The 19,859-nt window shown below is 42.1% G+C and overlaps 2 protein-coding genes across 7 annotated transcripts in view; one reads left to right on the forward strand and one right to left on the reverse strand.

Annotated features, from left to right (window-relative positions):
- The window catches only part of METTL21C (methyltransferase 21C, AARS1 lysine), a 521,155-nt gene that overhangs the window by 63,085 nt on the left and 438,211 nt on the right, over positions 1-19,859 (forward strand). For 3 of the 5 annotated variants that reach the window (XM_050951300.1, XM_050951292.1, XM_050951278.1), the window contains exons 2-5: positions 3,057-3,205; positions 6,079-6,221; positions 9,322-9,439; positions 9,960-11,683. In XM_050951300.1, coding sequence (XP_050807257.1) covers positions 3,067-3,205; positions 6,079-6,221; positions 9,322-9,439; positions 9,960-10,354 — 795 coding nt within the window. In that variant the 5' untranslated portion in view covers positions 3,057-3,066 and the 3' untranslated portion in view covers positions 10,355-11,683. Of the gene's footprint in view, positions 1-3,056; positions 3,206-6,078; positions 6,222-9,321; positions 9,440-9,959; positions 11,684-19,859 lie in introns of those variants that run through there. The other 2 variants (XR_007774107.1, XM_050951309.1) reach the window with 2 other exon arrangements.
- TPP2 (tripeptidyl peptidase 2) overlaps positions 11,773-19,859 on the reverse strand; it is a 76,431-nt gene continuing 68,344 nt past the window's right edge. For both annotated transcript variants that reach the window (XM_050947144.1, XM_050947154.1), the window contains 2 exons: positions 14,076-14,195; positions 11,773-12,688 (listed from right to left, as the gene is read on the reverse strand). In XM_050947144.1, the coding sequence (XP_050803101.1) occupies positions 12,599-12,688; positions 14,076-14,195 (210 nt within the window). In that variant the 3' untranslated portion in view covers positions 11,773-12,598. The remainder of the gene's footprint in view (positions 12,689-14,075; positions 14,196-19,859) is intronic.

Genomic DNA, 19,859 nt, shown 5'->3' on the forward strand with positions numbered 1-19,859 from the left:
TGTTCACAACTGAACACTGGTCAATGCCATGTTGCTCATTCATCTACATCAGGGGTTGTCAAACTGGGGGTCTGGACCCCTCAGGGGGTCGCAAGATTATTACATGGGGGGTCACAAACTGTCAGCCTCCACCCAAACCCACTTTGCCTCCAGCATTTATAATGGTGTTAAATATGTTAAGAAGTGTTTTTCACTTATAAGGGGGGGGTCGCACTCAGAGGCTTGGTATGTGAAAGGGGTCACCAGTACAAAAGTCTGAGAACCACCAATCTACCTAATCATCTTATTTGTATTTTCATTTTGTTAACAACAGGACTTTTAAATGAAAAATTGACAGGCAAAACTTATTTCAACTGCGAACAAACTGTTACCTTAAGATTTATCCACCTCACAATATCCCTCTGGTAGCTTCTTCAATATTTTACTGTCATGGTAGTGATGTTAAACATGGTCAAGCAGGTACTTTCATTATAACTCCTCAGAAGACTACTTCTTTCCACCAGAATAATTATACTCTAGCCTGAAATCTCGCAATTCCAACTGTAATTGTTGTAAATTGACTCAATGATAATTAAAAATACTTTTAAACACTTCAGATCTACAAAACTTGAATTTAGCATTTGCCCATCTGATCATTTTGCAAAGAAATCCAGATACAGATAGCAATGTGTAGAGCTGGTCAAAAATTGGTGGATGCAACTGTTTTCCATCTGAAAGTGCAGATTCAATGAAATCAGAACATTCTGCAGGAACATCACAATTTCAGCAAAATTTTTGACATGAAATTATCAACGTTTCATTAAAACTTCATTGACATCTGTTACATTATAATTTATAACATGATGAAAATCAAAATGACACAGCTGAAATGAAGTATTTCAGGATATTTTATTTAGTGAAAAATCATCATGTTTCAACTTTTCATTTTGATTCAGGAAGAAACAAAATTTCAAACTCCCAGAATTTCCCATGGGACTTTTTTTGACCAGCTCTACTACTGGGTGTTGGGGAATTTGCACCAAGAAGATGCATGTATTTAAATGTGAACATTAAACCGCACATTCAGATACGTGCATTATGCATGTCACTAATGCAAGTCATCTCTTCAGTCTTTCAGTTTAAACACACAGTATCAAATAGAGGCAAACCTGAAAGCGCTAATGATTTCCGAATTAGGAAACGACACTGGTGCCTCTTCTATTCTTGACTTATCCCTTTTGTGTTAAAAAAGGCAGCACATACAAGGCAAGGAACGCAAATACACAATCTACATTAATGCAACACTAAGGTTGGGATTTAACATGCACAAAATTCTGAAAATCTCCCAAAACAGCCACAAGGCACACAAGGTATTTAACAGGAACACATTATTATGTATTTGCAAATGAGCTGAGACTTATGCTTTCTACAACTAGGATGTGCATTCTGTCTGCCTTGTGTTTAAAGTCTCAGGCACAATTTTGGAATAGTGTAGCTTTTAAAATATAATTATTGTGGCATTATTAAGCCTATGCTACTAAAATACCTGCATCTCTGACAATTATAAAACCAAATCCTTGGTGTAGTGTGTACCAACTTAAAAATAATTAAACACTCTTTTTAGTACATAAAACATCACCACCATAATTTATGGAAGTACATTTGGTAGCTTTTTTCTTTTTAAACTTTGCAGACAAAAGGATATAAAAATCTTATTACTCAGACTGAGAATTGCAATTTAGGTCTCTCTTATAGTGAGTTACTAGCTATAGTATCTAAAGATTTGATTAGACATAGATGTTTACTAGGACTGTATTCGTTATTGTATGATTTTTCACTGGTGATACATCGTCAAACTGGAATTTTGGCCTGTTGCAGTAACATTTAGGCAATGAATGAATACAACAAAGATATATGTATAGCAATGCTGCTAAGTTTTACTGTACACTGATGAATTTAAGCACATAATTAACTATACACATACCCATGTTTCGATGACTATTCCACCAGGCCTGCCTGGTTTCTGTGCTCTCATAGTTTGCACTTCTCTCACTGAAGTCACTAATAAAATTTCCGTCGGCATCAGTAGGATCAGGCTTTCATTTAGGTGCAGTAGATTTTATGTTCCAAAGCATTACCAAATAATAAAGTATATCCAAATGTAGTTGCTTGTTGACTTCAACATGCAATTGGTCAGAACACTGGACTTGCCATGCTAATCAGAACGCTGGGCCTGCAAATCTGTTGCTTCCAGCAGTAGTGGCCACTTAACTTATGCTACTGGGGGAGGCAAGTTGTATCCCTCCTCCCTCCCAATTACACACCTAGTCAATTGTGCAACATGGAGGCTAATACTCCTTCGTGGCTTCTGTAGCAATCAACTGAGATGTGATTATTTCTATTTCAGCAAATGTAACTACAAAAAATATTGGTCTTATTCTGGCTATGGATATGTGACAAGACCAATTTTGAAACGGTAGCTCCTGTTCAATGAAAGGGCAGTTTTCCGAAGCGCGAGACACACACACACACTCCTACCCTGCAGCAATGTAATCATGGCAAAGTTTGCACCATGCCAGCTCTGATTGTGATCATATTACAGTAGAACTTGTAAGTGGTGGAGGCTCAGACCTAATCAGTAGCTGGATGGATGGGAGATCTCCAAGGAAAACTAAGGTTCTGCAGGAAGTGATTCACTTGATAGCACTCCTCCTTCCAAATCAGTACAAAACCACTTCCCCTCTCTGCTACAAGACCCGAAAGTACTACCACAGAGGAGTTAAAATAGAAGCCCAGTCTCTGAGATCATTGAGAGTTCTCATGGCATTTTTCACAGGAATAGGAATGTTAGCCCTTGTATCTGGCCAGATCTGACCTCTGGTTATTGCACCTCACCTGCTTAAATTCCCACTGTACTATCAGTTAGCAAAGATTCTTCAGAGTGTGTGTGTATGCTCGATATGGGATTGGTAAAGCACTTTGGGAATCCTTCAGTTGAAAGGAGCTGCATAGCTAAGTTATTATAGAGTGAACATGGTACCTTGTTACTTTACATTTTTTTGTTTTTCCCCCTTCAGCATTCCTGCTATGATCACACAGCACCTGCCACTCCGCAACGAAATTCAAAGAGCAATGGACTGCCCAAGCAGAGAGAAGGAGCTTAATGAACAGCAGTCTGAATGTCAGGATGAGTCTAATTGCCCTGACTATTCAGAATCCAATTCAGGTTGATACTTAATAATAAAAACTATGGCATGCCAGCAAGTTGTAGAATATTGGATTTTCCTAGGTACACAAATCCAAAAAGTCATCCAAATATCCCATTTTCATTTTTGATAGGATTACTCTCACTTCAGTTTTTTACTTGTTTCTTAAATGTCATTTTTTTTCTTACAGGGCCAGATTTATAGAAGCACTCAGCACCCACCACTGAGGCAGATTTTGAAAAGAGCTCTGCTCTTATTTTGGCATCTCACTGAAGTGGCTGGATTATCACTGAGTACAATGGGAACTCTTGCCTGCTGAGCGCTTTTAAAAACCTGGCCCACAGCCTATTAGCAGATGGCCCTCTACCCATTTTTTACCACTCCCAAAACCCGGACTAGATAAAACACAAAGTAAAGTATAAATTGCAACTTTTGAAACTGACCACTGGAAAATAGGAATATTTTGCTGTGTTTTGCAGAAGAAAACACGACAGTCTACTTCTGTTCCAGACAGTTTTCTTGAATGTGTGATAATTCTTGGCATTACACTATTTAACTTTTTTATCAATGACCTGGAAGAAAACAATCACTCATAAAATTTGCATGTGACACAAAAGTAGGGGGAGTGGTAAATAATGAAAAGGACAGGTCCCTGATACGGAGCCATCTGGATTGCTTGGTAAGCAGGGAACAAGCCGTATTAAAACTATATGCATTTTAATACGGCTAAATGCATACATCTAAGAACAAAGAATGTCACCCATACCTACAGGATGGGGGGCTTCATCCTGGGAAACAGGGACTCTGAAAAAGATTTGAGAGTAGTGGTAGATAATCAGCTGAACATTAGCTCCCAGAGTGACACTGTGCCCAAAAGCATTAGTGTGATTCTTGGATGCATAAACAAGGGAATCATAAGGAGTACAGAGGTTATTTTATCTCTTTATTTGGCACTGGTGCGACTGTTGCTGGAATAGTGTGTCCAGTTTCTGGTGCCCACAATCCAAGATGATATGGATAAATTGGACAAGGTTCAGAGAATACCCATGGGAATGATTAAAAGGATTAGAAACATGACATATAGTAAGAGGCTCAGAGAGTTCCATCTATTTAGCTTGATGAAGAGAAGATTAAGGGTTGACTTGATTAGTCACTAAGTACTTATATGGGGAACAAATATTTAATAATGGGCTCTTCCATCTAGCAGAGAAAGGTATGACACTGGGGTGGGCAAACTTTTTGGCCTGAGAGCCACATCTGGGAATAGAAATCGTATGGTGGGCCATGAATGCTCACAAAATTGGGGTTGGGGGTGTGGGCTCTGGTTGGGGCTGCAGGCTCCAGGGTGGGGCCAGAAGTGAAGATTTCAGAGTGCAGGAGGGGGCTCCGGGATGGCGTGGGGGTGCAGGCTCTGGGGTGGGGTTGGGGATGAGGGGTTTGGAGTGTAGGAGGGTGCTCTGGGCTGAGACCAAGGGGTTTGGAGGGCAGATGGGGGATCAGGGCTGGGACCAGGGTGCAGGCTCAGGGTAGCGCTTACCTCAAGCAGCTCTTGGAAGCTGCGGCATGTTCCTCCTCCGGCTCCTATGCGGAGGCACAGCCAGGTGGCTTTGCACACTGCCCCGTCCACCGGCACTGCCCCTGGGACAGCATGCAGAGTGGGAGCCCCTCGTTGCCCCTATACGTAGGAGCCAGAGGGGCCATATCGCTGCTTCTGGCAGATCTGGCCCGCAGGCCGTAGTTTGCCCACTCCTGTTATAATATGATCCAATGGCTGCAAGCTGAAGCTAGACAAATTCAGACTGGAAATGAGTCAAATTTTTTTTTTTTTTTTTTTTTTTTTTTAAACAGTGAGAGTAATTAATCACCGGATCAATTTACCAAGGGTTGTGGTGGAATCTCCATCACTGGTAATTTAAGACTGGATGTTTTCGCAAAAGATCTGCTCCAGGAATTATTTGGGGGAAATTCTATGGCCTGTGTGATACAAGAGGTTAGACTACATGATCACAATGGTCCCTTCTGGCCTTGGAATCTATGAATCCTGCACTATATAGTTTTCTGCTTTTTGTTTTAGGACTACAAGATGTTTGTTCTTGTCACATTCCAGCATCATCAGAGGTAGAGCAGTTCATTTTTCGTGTTGTTAAGGATGGCTTTAGGAGGAAAGGCACTTTAACATGGCAATACTCTGCAGTTATTCTGTGTTGGACTGAGCTTGACAGATCAAATGGGACATAATGGAACCGCTGGGTTAAGATAGGAAAATGCAGTGTTTCAGATTCAGAAGATGACACTGTCTTCTGCATCCCTAGTTGAAACAATGCAACACCTGGTGTCAGGGAACACTGTACTGCTTGGCAATGCTGACTTTTGGAAGATACAAAATAGAGGTCCAAACTATCTGTGGTTTAAGGACCCAGTGTACTTCTGCCAGAATCAATGCTAGCTGGCTACCCTGTGCACAACTGTGCAGTTATACTAGCAATCTAAAAATCTCCAAATAGCTTCATTTAGATATGATATTAGCATGACTTGCAACCCCTGACCTGGGATGCCTAAGTCTCAACCTGGTGACAAAAAAATGTATGCCAAAAGAGTGTCTTAAAATTCCTCACCACACAACCTATGTTGCTCCATGACTTATGGGAAAGGAAGGTTTTCTCCTTCACTTTGATTGACAGCAGGCCCACCCACATTTGGGATCCAGGTCTGGCAACCCAGTGAATCATGGTGCACATGATCAGCTCACTAGCAACTTTTTTAGAAAAGGCTGCATACTCATTGTCTTGACTGCAGATAAGTCTTGTATGTTTTCTTTTCCCAGTTATGCAACAAAATGCACATACATGCTCCTATCTACCAAATAATACAGATATGATCTTTTCTCCCACAGAATCACCAAGAATTCTTAAAATACTGCAGAAGTGGATTCCTACAGTTTCTCCTTATTTTGACAAGGAGCATTATTGTTATGCAGACCATCAGATCACTATTCAAGAATCATTAGACCACTTCGGAGCTATAGTATGGCCCGGTGTAAGTTTTACCTATGTACTGTAATCAAGTAGCAAGTTAAACTCGAATGATAAAATAAATGTGAACAAATGGAACGTTGGAACTGAAGTGAAATGAAAATAATGGTCTTCCATGAACATCCCCATTGCTTACTTACTATCAGGCTTCCATCGCAGTGCAGAATGAAGGTAGTTAACTATTTTAACAAAGAACTCTGGCTTATGTCCCTCCTAGTGCCACTTTGGGCCAGAAGAGCAGCTTCCAAAGGTGTGAAATGGTAACAAATGATTGAACTGTAAGTCCTCTATAAAACTGAGGACTTACACCTCTGTACACCTCTGTGTACCTCTCCCTTTGAAGAGTGCAGAAAATAGCCAGTGCTATTGATTGAGCATATAAATGAATATAGGTGCAGACATTAAATCAAAGAAAGGAAAATTGGGCAGAAGTGTTGTGTTCTCTCAATGACTCCAGTCAGTCAGTCACTATGGGGATGTAAGCACCTGGCAAGACAGATGGGAGAACAGAGAAGAAAACAACATTGAAAAGATCCAGCATGCAGCATTTTACAGAGAATGGAAATTTATTTAGAGCAGAGTAGCGCAATCACATCCAAAAATGAGTCAGTGGGGAGGCTTGAAGGTCTATTTAACTGACCGTATGTAGACGAAACCCTTTCTACCCAGGATACTACCTGGGAACCAGGAAGTGTCTCTCATTGCTCATAGATACTGTCCAATTAGCACCACTTGTGTTCCCCTCCTGCAGCATTTGATCCACCATGCTATGGACGATTTAGAGAACTTGGCTCCTTCACAATTCTATTGGAAGGCAATCAACTGCTGAGAACTTTCAAACTTGCTCAGTTTGTTTGAGACAGAGGACTGCAGGGAAGTCAAGATTTATTTTATGCCACAGGATTTTTTTCTTCTTTTCTGGACTTGTGAAAGTGTTCTAAAATACAGAAAAAGGTGGTGTTTATACTTTATCATAGGAAAGGCAGAAAAATTCTTGCAGGGAAAAATAGCTATTTTGGCAACCATTCTAATTTCTTTCACAGCTACTGGAAAAGCAAGCTTCGGTACAGACAAAGCAGGGACTTGATGAACTTACAAAGAGATGAGGTTGAAGACCAGTGAGAATATTGGGTCATAAGTGGTCTAGCTATCTAGGGTGCCTTTAGGAATCTGCCAACATAGAAGCAAAACGCTAGAAAGGACTTATTAATACACTTTCCAGGACTGAGATGTCAAGATACTTCAGAAGGCATCTTGATGAAACAGCAATATGGATGGGATTGTAGCATGATAGGTTCAATGCTCCTAACCTTACACTATAGAATTCTTTCCCCAGATCATAAGTCTATGCTTTCAGGAAACAGTCTGGAGCGATAAGAGCATCTTGGCTCCCCAAGACCCTTTTTGATGAGGATATACTGTGATGAAAGGTGTCTGTCACATTTATAGAGTCTGGGTTTTGGATGTAGAGAGTCACAGGCAAGGGGATTCAACACTAGTGAATAATTAGCAAATTGCTCGCTGGGACCACACATTTGAACGTAGGAAAGTTTGCTGCTGAAAGGCCTCTCTGCTTAGTTGAGGGGATTGTCCGCTAAGCCCATTTGGTTGTGTACACTTTAATATACATCACATATTGAGGACTATGGTGAGATTCTTTTTAGGTCTTTATTTGCATTGCGTCTATATGACGCAGGGTGCTCCTTGCTTCCAGTTGATGAATACAGATTATATTTGTCAATTTTGTAGTGACTTAATCTTGCTGATCATCTGGTTTTGGGAAACTAAGTCCTACACAGATGGATACTGTAATTTGAAAGAAGGAAAGTAATTCCTCAGAAGAGCAAAGAAACTCTAAGCAAGATATTGATCTCGCAAGATTTAAATTGAGACCCTCATAAAAAGTCAACTTTAGACTTCAGAACTGAAGATATTTCCATAGTTCAGACATGCAGATTAATTTAAATATTTTTACTGATGAGGAAACATTCTACTGGTCCCTGCTTATCCCATTGTTGAATTAAAAAACAAACCATACTTTGTGTGTAGTGAGATTTGGATAATTTTGTCTCATCTGTAAAGTGGCCTTCTCAAGATAAAAAGCATTAGAGTAACTGATAAAAACATGAGGAAAATATTCCAAACTTATTTACACTATTTATTATGAAGACGGACAAAGATTGGATTTCAACTCTAGAAAGCTTGTCTAGCGATCATATAAAAACTCACAGAAAATGACAAAGATTCCATCTCAAGAGAGAAAGGGGAAAATGTCTGTCTTCATCTTCTTACTATGAACTGAAATTTCATCAAATCTCAAATTAGTGAGGTGTTAGTTCGTGGCTCGGAGAACTACAAAGAAAACGTAGATACTGCACAAACAGTGCTGGTGATTCATTAGCGGCACTCGCCCACAATGAGTTGGTAATCAATGCCTCAGCGTCACATTGCGAAACTGTGTGATTAGATGAGCTGTAATATAGGGTTGTGATGGAGGAAGCAGAGGTAGTTCAGTCACCAAGCCTATCTGCTCTTTGACCTCTGCTGTGATTGCTAACAAAGCAACCAATTGTCAACTGTTTTACCAATATGGTTCCATGACAGAACTCTGTCACTTGAACTGAAAGGTACCATTTGTCTTTTCCCTCTCTATAAAGTGGTTGGAATTATTTCATCATGCCTGCACTATGACTAATGGATAGGAATCAAGTTTGGATCTGACTATCTAGAGTGACAGTGACTCTGTAGTAAAATCTCTCCTTCTCCAGACTGACTATGCTCAGTTCCTACAGTAACTTAGAGGTCAGTGGAAAGCAACAAAACTGTGTGGCATAAAGATTTGTGTATTTCTAGGGAGACCCACATAAAAAGAAGCGGTTTGGTTGTTTTTACTTGCCTAATAATGTGGGTTTTTTTGGTTTGTTTTTTTTAAAAACAGGACTAATCTTGTTCCTTCTTCCTAATTTGCTTTTGTGCTATATACTTGAATACGTTCAGTCTATAAGTAAAAAACTTATTAGAAAATGTTTTCAATGATTTAATGAACTGCTGGATGGCTGTTAGCAAATTAATGCTTTTTACAGATATATTTTAACTGTTCTTAGGCATTGGCTTTATCTCAGTACCTGGAATCAAATCAACAAGAGATCAACCTAAAAGACAAAAAGGTACTTGAAATTGGTGCTGGAACAGGACTGGTATCCATTGTGGCTAGTATACTAGGTTGGTAAATTCTGCTTAAATTCCAATAAATTCACCTTCAAATATATCAGCTGTGAGGTGGCAGCTAAACAAATTCTTTGACACTGTAGTCAGTGAAATTATAACTAAAATTAAAAACTTAACTAGCAGTTATGACTTTGGCTCTCAAAATTCTGTCGGACTTGTCCACACTGCCCCACAGTTTGGACTATAGGAGCGCAAACAGAAGTGCGCACCAAAGTGCTGCACCTTAACACCCCCGTGTGGATGCAGTGGGTGTAGACTAAAAGTTCCCCAGTTTGAAAAGGATTACATTAACAGGATCCTTTTAATTTGCACCTGTAGCAGCCACACGGAGCACTTGGGGCAGTGGAGACATGCCCCAAAATAACAGTCCTTTATGAGTAGTTACCCCAATCCAGGAAATGGGTGGGCGGTGGTCTATTTATTGACGATGATCAGAGAGCCAGCATATTCAAAATTGATAATTGAGGGAAAAACAGGAAGGTTTATACACTAATCATTTGCACATTCTCTTTAGGAGCTTATGTTACAGCTACTGATTTGCCTGAAGTACTTGAAAATCTCAAATTGAATATTTCAAGAAATACACAAAACATGAATATACACCAACCTGAAGTGAGGAAGCTGGTATGGGGAGAAGATCTCAATGAAGACTTCCCTAAATCAACTCACCATTATGATTTTATTTTGGCAAGTGATGTTGTCTACCACCATACATCTCTGGATCCATTACTAACAACAATGGCATATTTATGCCAGCCAGGGACAGTATTATTATGGGCAAATAAGTTCAGATTCAGCACAGATTTTGAATTTTTAGAGAAACTTCGCAATATACTAATCGTTACACTTCTAGCAGAATTTCCAGAATCAAATATCAAGCTGTTTAAAGCCACAGTAAAAGAGAATTAAAACAATACAGTCACAATTCTGATGCCCTTCAAAGTTTGAGCTTTTAGTTTTTAGTACATAATGCACACTACGTGCATTAATGTCCATAAACCTGTCCCTGAGTCTTTGAATTTTGCACTTCAATACATGAAAAATTAAGATGGATGATAATATCAGGACACTACTTAATAGTCTGATTTGTCTCATAAGCTTATATACATGATTTACTCAAGCAAATCAATTTATTGCTGCCAGAGGGTCCGCAGTAACAAAACACAACCAGAAGGTAAAGCTCCAACATTTCAAATCAACTATTAGATCTAGCTATACAGTAATTCCTCGCTTAACGTTGTCGTTATGTTCCTGAAAAATGCGACTTTAAGCGAAATGATGCTATGCGAATCCAATTTCTCCATAAGAATTAATGTAAATGGGGGGGTTAGGTTCCAGGGAAATTTTTTTCACCAGACAAAAGACTATATATTCCACATATACACACACACAAACACACACACTATCCTTTTTAAACAAACAATTTAATACTGTACACAGCAATTATGATTGTGAAGCTTGATTGATGTGGTGACGTCAGAGGGTGGGATATTTCCCAGGGAATGCCTTACTGCTAAATGATGAACTAGTACTCGGCTGAGCCCTCAAGGGTTAACCCGTTGTTGTTAATATAGCCTCACACTCTACCAGGCAGCACAAATGGAGGGAGGAGAGACAGTATGGCAGACAGAGACGTAGACACACGAGAGAGAGAGAGAGAGGTGGATATTGCTCAAGTACGCTGTCCTCACTTTAAGTACATTGCTTTTTTAAGTAGATCAGCAAGTTGAGACAGCAGCTGCTGCAAGCAAGCTCCCTCTGTCCTGAACCCTGTCATGTCGTCTCCCCCCTGACCCCACTCTATGGAGATGGGGTAAGTGGGGGGCAGGAACGAGGGAGGGGGGACACCCTGACATTAGCCCCCCCACTTCCTCCCCCCCCCCCACAGCTAGCAGGAGGCTCCCGGGAGCAGCTCCAAGGCAGAGGGCAGGAGCAGCACATGGCAGTGGGGGGAGGGACAGCTGAACTGTCGGCAACTGGTAGCTTGCTGGGCGGCAGCCGCACAGGGAACTTAAGGGAGCGAGGAGCTGATAGGGGGGCTGCTGGTCCACCCTGGTTCCAAGACCCCACTAGCTAGCTCCAATGGGCTGCTCTTTCTGCAAGCAGTGGACAAAGCAGGCAGCTGACAAACAATGTTATAAAGGAGTATTGCGCAACTTTAAACGAGCATGTTCCCTAACTGATCAACAACGAAATAACGTTAACCGGGAAGACTTTCAGTGAGGAGTCACTATACATTTATATCCTGTTTACATTGCATTTCTATATTATTCCTAAAGCTGTCTGCTTTAACACGTTATGTTTATGTACTCTTAAAAAAACAACAGTTTTCAGCTTTATTATTTGTTTTTATTAATTAAAAATCCTTTAAAGTATCAGAGTGCACATGGTGGTTTATCATCTTCAATTTTGCACATTTACTCTGTGTTTTACATTTTTTAAACATTATTAAACATTTGTATGTATAGCTTTACAATACCTGATTAACTGTCTGGCACTTTTATACATGTATCAGTCCAACCTGATACTCAACTTCACGTGGATTTTTGAAAGTTTGCCTGAAATATCTCAAAGACGAAGATTTACAAGAGCACCTATGTATCAGCAATTCTGAGATACACACAGAGACCATTTGAAAGGTGGTTGTTAAAAAAAAATTATAATGTAAACTCTTGCAAACAGTACAGGTAATGGAGTTCCATTACTTTATAGTCTAATAAATAAAATTTTAGCTACTATGATGTAGCTTTAAGGCCTTCATACAATTGAAAAAAGAAATTAAGATTAAACAAGTTAAAACCCTGTTCATTGTAAAAAATACAGAGCTTTTACAGGTTTTCAGTTAAAATGAACAGTTAAGAACCTAACATGCATGCAAGAAATCTTTTCCAACCCAATTCCAAATCCTTGGTGCTGGCAATTCTGGCACATCCATTGCCAGCAATGGGATGCACACGAAGTAAGCTCCCTGATGTCAGGAGTCAGGTTAACAGGTATTAAGCCACACCAGGGTGCCTTTCTGATAAATATACACAATTTAATAATCAGCATTCAGTATTTGATGAAGACAAGCATTCTAATTAAAAGGTAAAACTTATCTTTCCTATCCTGTCAGTATAAAACCATCTCTGTATGTTTATAACTGTTGGTATTTCAAAACACACAATAATCAGGTGGATACATGACAGGAAGCCAGTTTTCAGAGAAAGATGCACAATGGGTCCATCCAAGTAACTTCATTAACTAAAGAAAAACAATTGATAAGCAGAAAAATTAGATAATTCTTTTGACACTGATATCTTCTCTCATTCTTTCTGAATCTAAAGTGCCATGTTAAAGAGGATCATTGTAAGAAGCACAACTTCAATTTATTGCTTTCTGGAGCTCTAAACTTTCCTGCAGAATGGTTTTAGTTTTTGAAGACTGGTATTTTAGCTTTAGTGAACAAAATGTTGTCTTAAGCAGCACAAGAATGCCAGTAAACTTGGGGATTTTTCCCCCCTTATACCAGTTTTGAATAACTGTATAGTTAATTTAACTTTAGGTAAGCAAAATGTCTGTAGGGCCCACATTTTCTCTATGCTGTTAAACTTTAAGTACTTCAGAATAAAACACACAGAATTCATGTGCAAGTCTAGAGAGTAGTCAGGGCACAATTTCTTAATCTAGATACAGCGGTAGAATGAACAAGCCACTTGAAACATTTTGGCCTCAATTTAAAAACTGGCTTTAACTTTAAAACCTGAGAAAGTAAAGTTAAGTTCCTAGATATGGATTTATGAGCCTAAATAAAAGTGAGCTGATTTCCAAAGGTGGTGAGTACCCACAGCTTAGACAACTTGCCATTGCCATGAGTTTTGCTAAGCGACTGAGTGGAATTAAAAAGTACCTTTTCAAAGTGCTCCTTGAAACTGTTAAGGAGCACCCTTAATATTATACTGCTGCTTCGGTAAGCTTTGAGCAGAGGCAGTGGTGGAGTTATTAACTGAGCATCCACCAAGTAAGAACAGCTTAGGGGAAAGAAAGAGGTCTGGTTTCCCTCTCTCCCGCCCACTTTGCAACAGACTGGGAAGAGGTTATTGAAGGGAGGGCTCTGAAATGAGTGAAGAAGAGACAAGCCCTTTCTTCCTTTCAGCACCTGGACTCATCCTAATACTATGTTACAGCTACTGATTTGCCTGAAGTATAGAAGACGGAATTCCCTTGAGACGTCCAGGGAGCATGCCCAAATAGGAATCCCAGCACCCTCCTGCTTCCCAGAGGCTAGAGGACTGGGCTTTGGATATTGCCTTTGGACCTCACAAATGCCGCCCACCCCACATCTTTCTTGCACACCTTTGAGCTAGTGAGCTTAATCCTCTGGCTAACTGGTTCCAGATAAAGTCATTAAATCCAATCAGAACCCCTGGTGAATCTGGGGTGAGGTAAAAGTGTTTCAGATTTGAATATTCCTGGATCAAAAGCCTATCCAGTACATTCTGTTCCAGAACCTCAGTGAAAATTTTCTGAAACTCAATAGTGTAAGCAGTATATAATGAACATACATTTACATCTCCTAATATTAAGAGATTCTTCAGCATACATAACAATACCCCTCCGTAATTAAATGGATTTATTGACTACCCCTTACCTGTATACAATTTTTCAAGTTTTCCTTGGTTGGCTTCTCTTCTGCAAGTTTTGTGGCGAATTTGAGACCTCTTCCATACATTTTATTTGCCAATGCATGCTTATAGGCAAACGTTAAAACCTACAGTACATCAACAAATAAAAAAAGTTAGAAATCTACCACCATATTAAAACTAGCATTGTTCATATAAAAACAATTTAAAGCAGACAAGTCAAAGTTAAATATTTTACCAGACTCTCTTGAATTTATTCTTATGTTGATGAACACAGACAAATCACAGCACTCGTGTTTTAATTCTAAAATAAGAGCAAGTGTTTGTCACTATCGCAAACTTCAGAACGTTTTATGAAGATTCAGAGATCTCATTACTCAAACAGCTGTACACTGGATCACATTTATAGCTATTTAGATTGTCACCAACTGCCTAAATACACAGTACTGTAAATAAATGATAAAACAGCCAAGTTTTTTTTTCGCCCATGGAAAAAAGTAATGTCAGATTGTGGGATATGAATCCCAGCAAGTATTAAACCGATTGCATAACAAACACGAACAAAAACAGTAGATGGTGTGTACATACATGTACGTAATTATAAACAAGCAATGAAAACAAATAGACATGAAGACAGGCCTCAGTTTTTGCTTAAATATATTCATCATGAGAATCTGCTTGCTAAGAGATAAAAACCAGAGCCTTTGTTGATTAAGACGGTCAATAATTTATTTGCAACACTCAGCTTTTAGTACCTTATCAACATTACACATAAAACGTGCAGGTGAACACCACCTGCCCACCACAGAGATGTCAAATAAAACTGGTTCCTTCCTAGCCTAACAAATAATTAATGATGAAAATTTTGGTAGATTCCCCATGCTACTTTACTGTTACAGAAATCAGAGCTTGTGCTAACCCAAGTCTTTCACCTCTGATACAATCCACTACATATATCCATAGTGAATATCCTATTTTAATTTCTTATATAAGTGACACACCAGTACAACTACAGGGATATGGCAAAAAGGCTTTAAAAAAAGCTAGTTACTTCAATCTGGGATGCAAATTTTTCCCCACCCCTATTTGCAACCAATAAAAATCTAGTTTTCCCAGCTGACAGATCACCAGAGTGACAGATATTGCATCCCCAATGCAATATCTTTGGAGACCACTGTATAGATTTATTAGTAGTATAATATGTGAAGTACTGTAAGATACAACAAGTTCATAAGCACAGAAGTTTTCCGTGACATAAAAAGAAACCTCCAGCTTCAGAAATCTGTGCACGCACCAGCCAAATTCAGTCATACTGTAAAAACTGCAATGTAATAGAAAGATTGTAGTCACTACATCGGATAACATAAAAGAACAGATAACACAAGAGTAAACGCACTTAGTTTTTCTTCAGTATGAAATACAAAATAAAAATGTAATTGGAAGCAGCATCTTGATAGTAATTTACTTTCCCATGTGAATGCACGACAAAGTAGGTAGGCAAACTCAATTGCTTTTTTGGATATCATTACAAAACTTTTGGATGATGGGAATGTAATAGGTGTGATATCTGCATTTTTACTGGGCGTCTGATGCGGTCAACATTTTAATCAAAACCTGTTTTTGACAGGAATAGTAACATGGATTGAAAATTAGCTGGAAGACAATAAACAAGAAGTAAATCTGTTGGAGGAGATGTCTAGTAGGGCACTGCATGGATTAGAGTTGGATCTTAGATTCTACACTTACGTTCTTAAGTGTATCCAGTGACTACACATTTTTCTTTCATGTGTTTCTTTTGAAATAAGAGCTCTAACTAGGATACATGGGAGTACTACTGAACGTACCACCTATCTAGGTCAAAAGTATATTATGCACAGCACCATGTACCTAGGGCAACATGAAAAAAAATAATGGTTGCCTACCTTTTGTAACTGTTGTTCTTCGAGATGTGTTGCTTGTGTCCACTCCATTTTAGGTGTTCGCATGCCCACGTGCACAGTTGTCAGATTTCTGCCTTAGCAGTATCCATAGGGCCGGCTGTGGAGCTCCTACGCGGTGGTATATCAGGCACTGCCAGCCCTGCGCCCCTTCAGTTCCTTCTTGCTGGCAACTGTGACAGAGGGGCAGAAGGGCAGGAAATGAAATGGATATGAGCAACACATCTTAAACAACAAGAGTTTTTTCTTCTTTGAGGGTTTGCTCATGTTGATTCCATTGTAGGTGACGCACAAGCAGTATCCACAGACGTGGGCTTGGAGTTTACTGCTTAGCGGGGCTTGCAGTACTGCTCTGTCGAAGCCAGCATCATCCCGGACCTGCTGGGTAAGTGCACAGTGGAATATAGAAGTGGAGACAGAAGACCAGCTGGCCGCTTTACAGATGTTCTGGATAGGCATATGGGCCAGAAAGGCTGCCGAAGAAGCCTGTGCCCTGGTAGAGTGGGTGGCGACAATTGCCGGTGGGAGCACCGTCGCTTGCTCATAGCAGAAGCGAATGCAGGCAGCAATCCAAGAAAAAATTCTTTGAGTAGATGCCAGGTGACTTTTCATCCTGTTGGCCACCACAATGAACAACTGCATCGACTTAATGGAATGGTTTGTTCCTATCCATGTAGAAAACCAGAGCCCTCCAGATGTCCAGGGCATGTAGCCTGTGCTCATATTCTGATTTATGCAGCTTCGGAAAGAAGACCGGTAAGCAAATATCCTGGCTCAAATGAAACAGAGATGACGTTAGGAAAAAAGCCAGCGCAGCCTTAGCTGGACCTGGACCTTGTAGAAGACTGTGTACGGTGGCTCCGAGGTGAGCGTCTGTATCTCGGATATCTGGTGGGTCGATGTCACTGCAGCCAGGAATGTGACCGTCCAGGAGAGGAGAAGGAGAGAACAGGAAGCCAGGGGCTCAAAGGGAGGACTCGTGAGCTGAGACAGCACTAGATTCAAGTCTCAAGGAGGGACGGGGTCCCTGACGTGCTGATAAAGAAGCTCCAGGCCCTTAAGGAATCAGGCCACGATATCCTGAGCAAAAACAAACCTACCTGGCAACAGCAGGTGGAAGGCCGAGATGGCTGCTAAATGGACCTTGACTGATGAGAGGGACAAGCTCTCCTGGAGCTCAAGATGCAGGAGGTAGTGCAGAGTAAACTGCAGCAAAGCCCTCTCAGGACAAACACCTTTGTCCACAATCCAACAGGTGAACTGTTTCCACTTGGCCATGTAGGTCGCTCTGGTGGATGCCTTCCGACTCCCCAACAGAATGTGCTGAACCTCAGCCGAGCACTGCTGCTCCTGCGTGTTTAACCATGCAGCAGCGAAGCCATCAGATGTAGTCGCCAGGTTGGGGGTGCAGAAGACTGCGCGGTTCTGGGACAAGAAGGTCCAACCTGAGCGGTAGCTGGAACAGGGTTGCTACTGAGAGGTCCAGCAGGGTGCTAAATCAGTGTTGGCGCAGCCACGCTGGTGCTATGAGGCCAATTCTCGCCGTCTTGTTTGATCTTCATGAGGACGCTGGGAAGCAACAGTACTGGAGGGAAGGCGCACACCAGATATCCAACCACAGGAGCTGAAAGGCGTTGGACAGGGCTCTTCTGTCCATGCCCCCAATCGAGCAGAAGATGTGGCACTTCCTGTTCTGCCTGGATGTGAACATGTCCACCCGAGGAGTTCCCCATCTGCGGAAGATGGAGCAGACCACCTCCAGATGAAGGGACTACTCGTGGTGAGATGAGAACGTCCTGCTGAAGCAATCTGACAATGTGTTCTTGTAAGTCAGAAGGTGAGTGCCTATGAGATGGATATTGTACTGTAGGAAGAAATCCCAGAGCCAAAGTGCCAACAACCTGGCTCTGCTCTGCCTGTTGATAAAGAAAACCGTAGCCGTGTTATCTGTCAGGATCTGGACGACGCTGTCTTGCACATGGGGTAGAAAAACCTGGCAAGCCAGTTGAACTGCCCTGACTTCCCTAACATTGATATGAAGGGAATGAGCATGACTGGACCAACGGCCTTGAGTGTTGGTGGGCTCCCCAGCCCAGGTCCAAGGCGTCAGAGACAACAGTCACCAACAAGGACAGGGCTGTGAAGGGAACCCCTTCCAACACTGACATGGGATCCTGCCACTAGATGAGGGATGCAAGTATGCTGTCTGGAATCCTGACCACGTGGTCCAGGCTATGCCGGTTGGGGACAGACTGAAGCTAGCTACGCCTGAAGAAGTCTTCAGTGGAGTTGTGCGTTCCGGACCATGCAAGTACACACTGCCATGTGGCCTACTAGACTCAGACACATGTGAGCGGTGGTGAGCGGGTGAGCCCACAGGCCCACAATGAGGTCCGCCATGGCCTGGAACCAAGTCTCGGGGAGGAAGGCCCTGGCCCAAGTGGAATCGAGGACTGCTCTGATGAACTCTATGTGCTGCACCAGGGTTAAGGTTGACTTTGTCTTGTTTATTATCAATTGCCGGTCACGACAGGTGGAACAAACCAGGTTAAATTACCTCCGCACTTGACCCGGAGACCAGACCTTTAAATCAACCAGTTGTCGAGGTACGGGTATATTTGGACTCCCTGATGTCTCAGATAAGCAGCCAGTGGCGTTATAAATTTTATGAATACCCTTGAGGCCGATGAAAGATCAAAGAGCATTTCCATAAACTGGAAATGGCACCGGCCCAACATGAAGCAGAGGAAGTGCCAGTGCCCAAGCGTCCTCTAAATCGAGGGCAGTGTACCAGTCTCCTGGGTCCAGGGAGGGGATGATGGAGGCCAAGAAGACTATGCAAAACTTCTACATCACCTTAACAAGTTCCTCCAAGAGTTGGTCTAGTATGGGTCTGAGACCCCCTTTTGCCTTCAGAATTAGGAAATAGCGGGAGTAGAATTCTCTGCCTTCCGTGATCCGAGGAACCTTTTCCACTGCCCCCAGACGAAGGAGGGTTTTGACCTCCTGAACAAGGAGTGTATCATGAGAAGGGTCCCTGAAGAGGGATGGGGAAGGGGAGCAGGAGGGATGTTCAGCTGCAAACTGCAGGGTGTAGCCCGAAGAAACCGTATCAAGCACCCTGTGGTCTAAGGTGATGTGGGACCAGGCCGACCGGAAACGGCGGAGGCAGTTGAAGAAAGGGAGGGTTGGATCCAATACATTGGCTGGGGGGCCATCCTGGAGCACACCCTCAAAATAACTGCTTCTGGGAGGATCACGTTGGGCAGCTGGGTGGGAAGAGGATGGGTAGCATCTCTTAGGCCCTTTGTCCTTGTCCTTTCTCCTGTAGGAGCTAGACCTGGGAGCCCCCCAGGACCTGCACTAGAGGAGGAGAAGGGTGGCTCATGAGCCTAGACTCAATTAGCTCTGAAAAGAGCCCCGAAACCTCAAATGGCAGGTCCTATATTGTGGTTTTCATCTCCTGGGATCTCTCAGTATGCTCCCCGGCTCACAAAGCCAGGGAGTCACCTAATGCGGCACGAGCGCTGGGTGCGCTCCGGGCCGCAGCATGTTGGGGCTGGGGGAGGAGCACCTCTCACATGGATGCGGCAAGTCCAGGCCAGGCTGGGACCATGGGAGAGGCGTCTCTCCTCGCCCAGCCCAGGTGCTGCTGCTGCTGCGGGGAGTGTGTGCTGCGGGGAGTCCTCTCTCCTTGTCACAGCCCCAGGGCAGCCTGCACCTAAACCCCTTATCCCCAGCCCACCCTAGAGCAGCCCCCCCCCGAAACTCTCTGCCCCAGCCCTCATCCCCTGCCCCACCTCAGAACCTGCACCATCAGCCAGAGCTCTCACCCCAACTAGGGTGACCAGATAA

This window comes from Gopherus flavomarginatus, chromosome 1 (genome assembly GCF_025201925.1).
Source record: "Gopherus flavomarginatus isolate rGopFla2 chromosome 1, rGopFla2.mat.asm, whole genome shotgun sequence".
NCBI classification, from domain to species: Eukaryota; Metazoa; Chordata; order Testudines; family Testudinidae; genus Gopherus; species Gopherus flavomarginatus.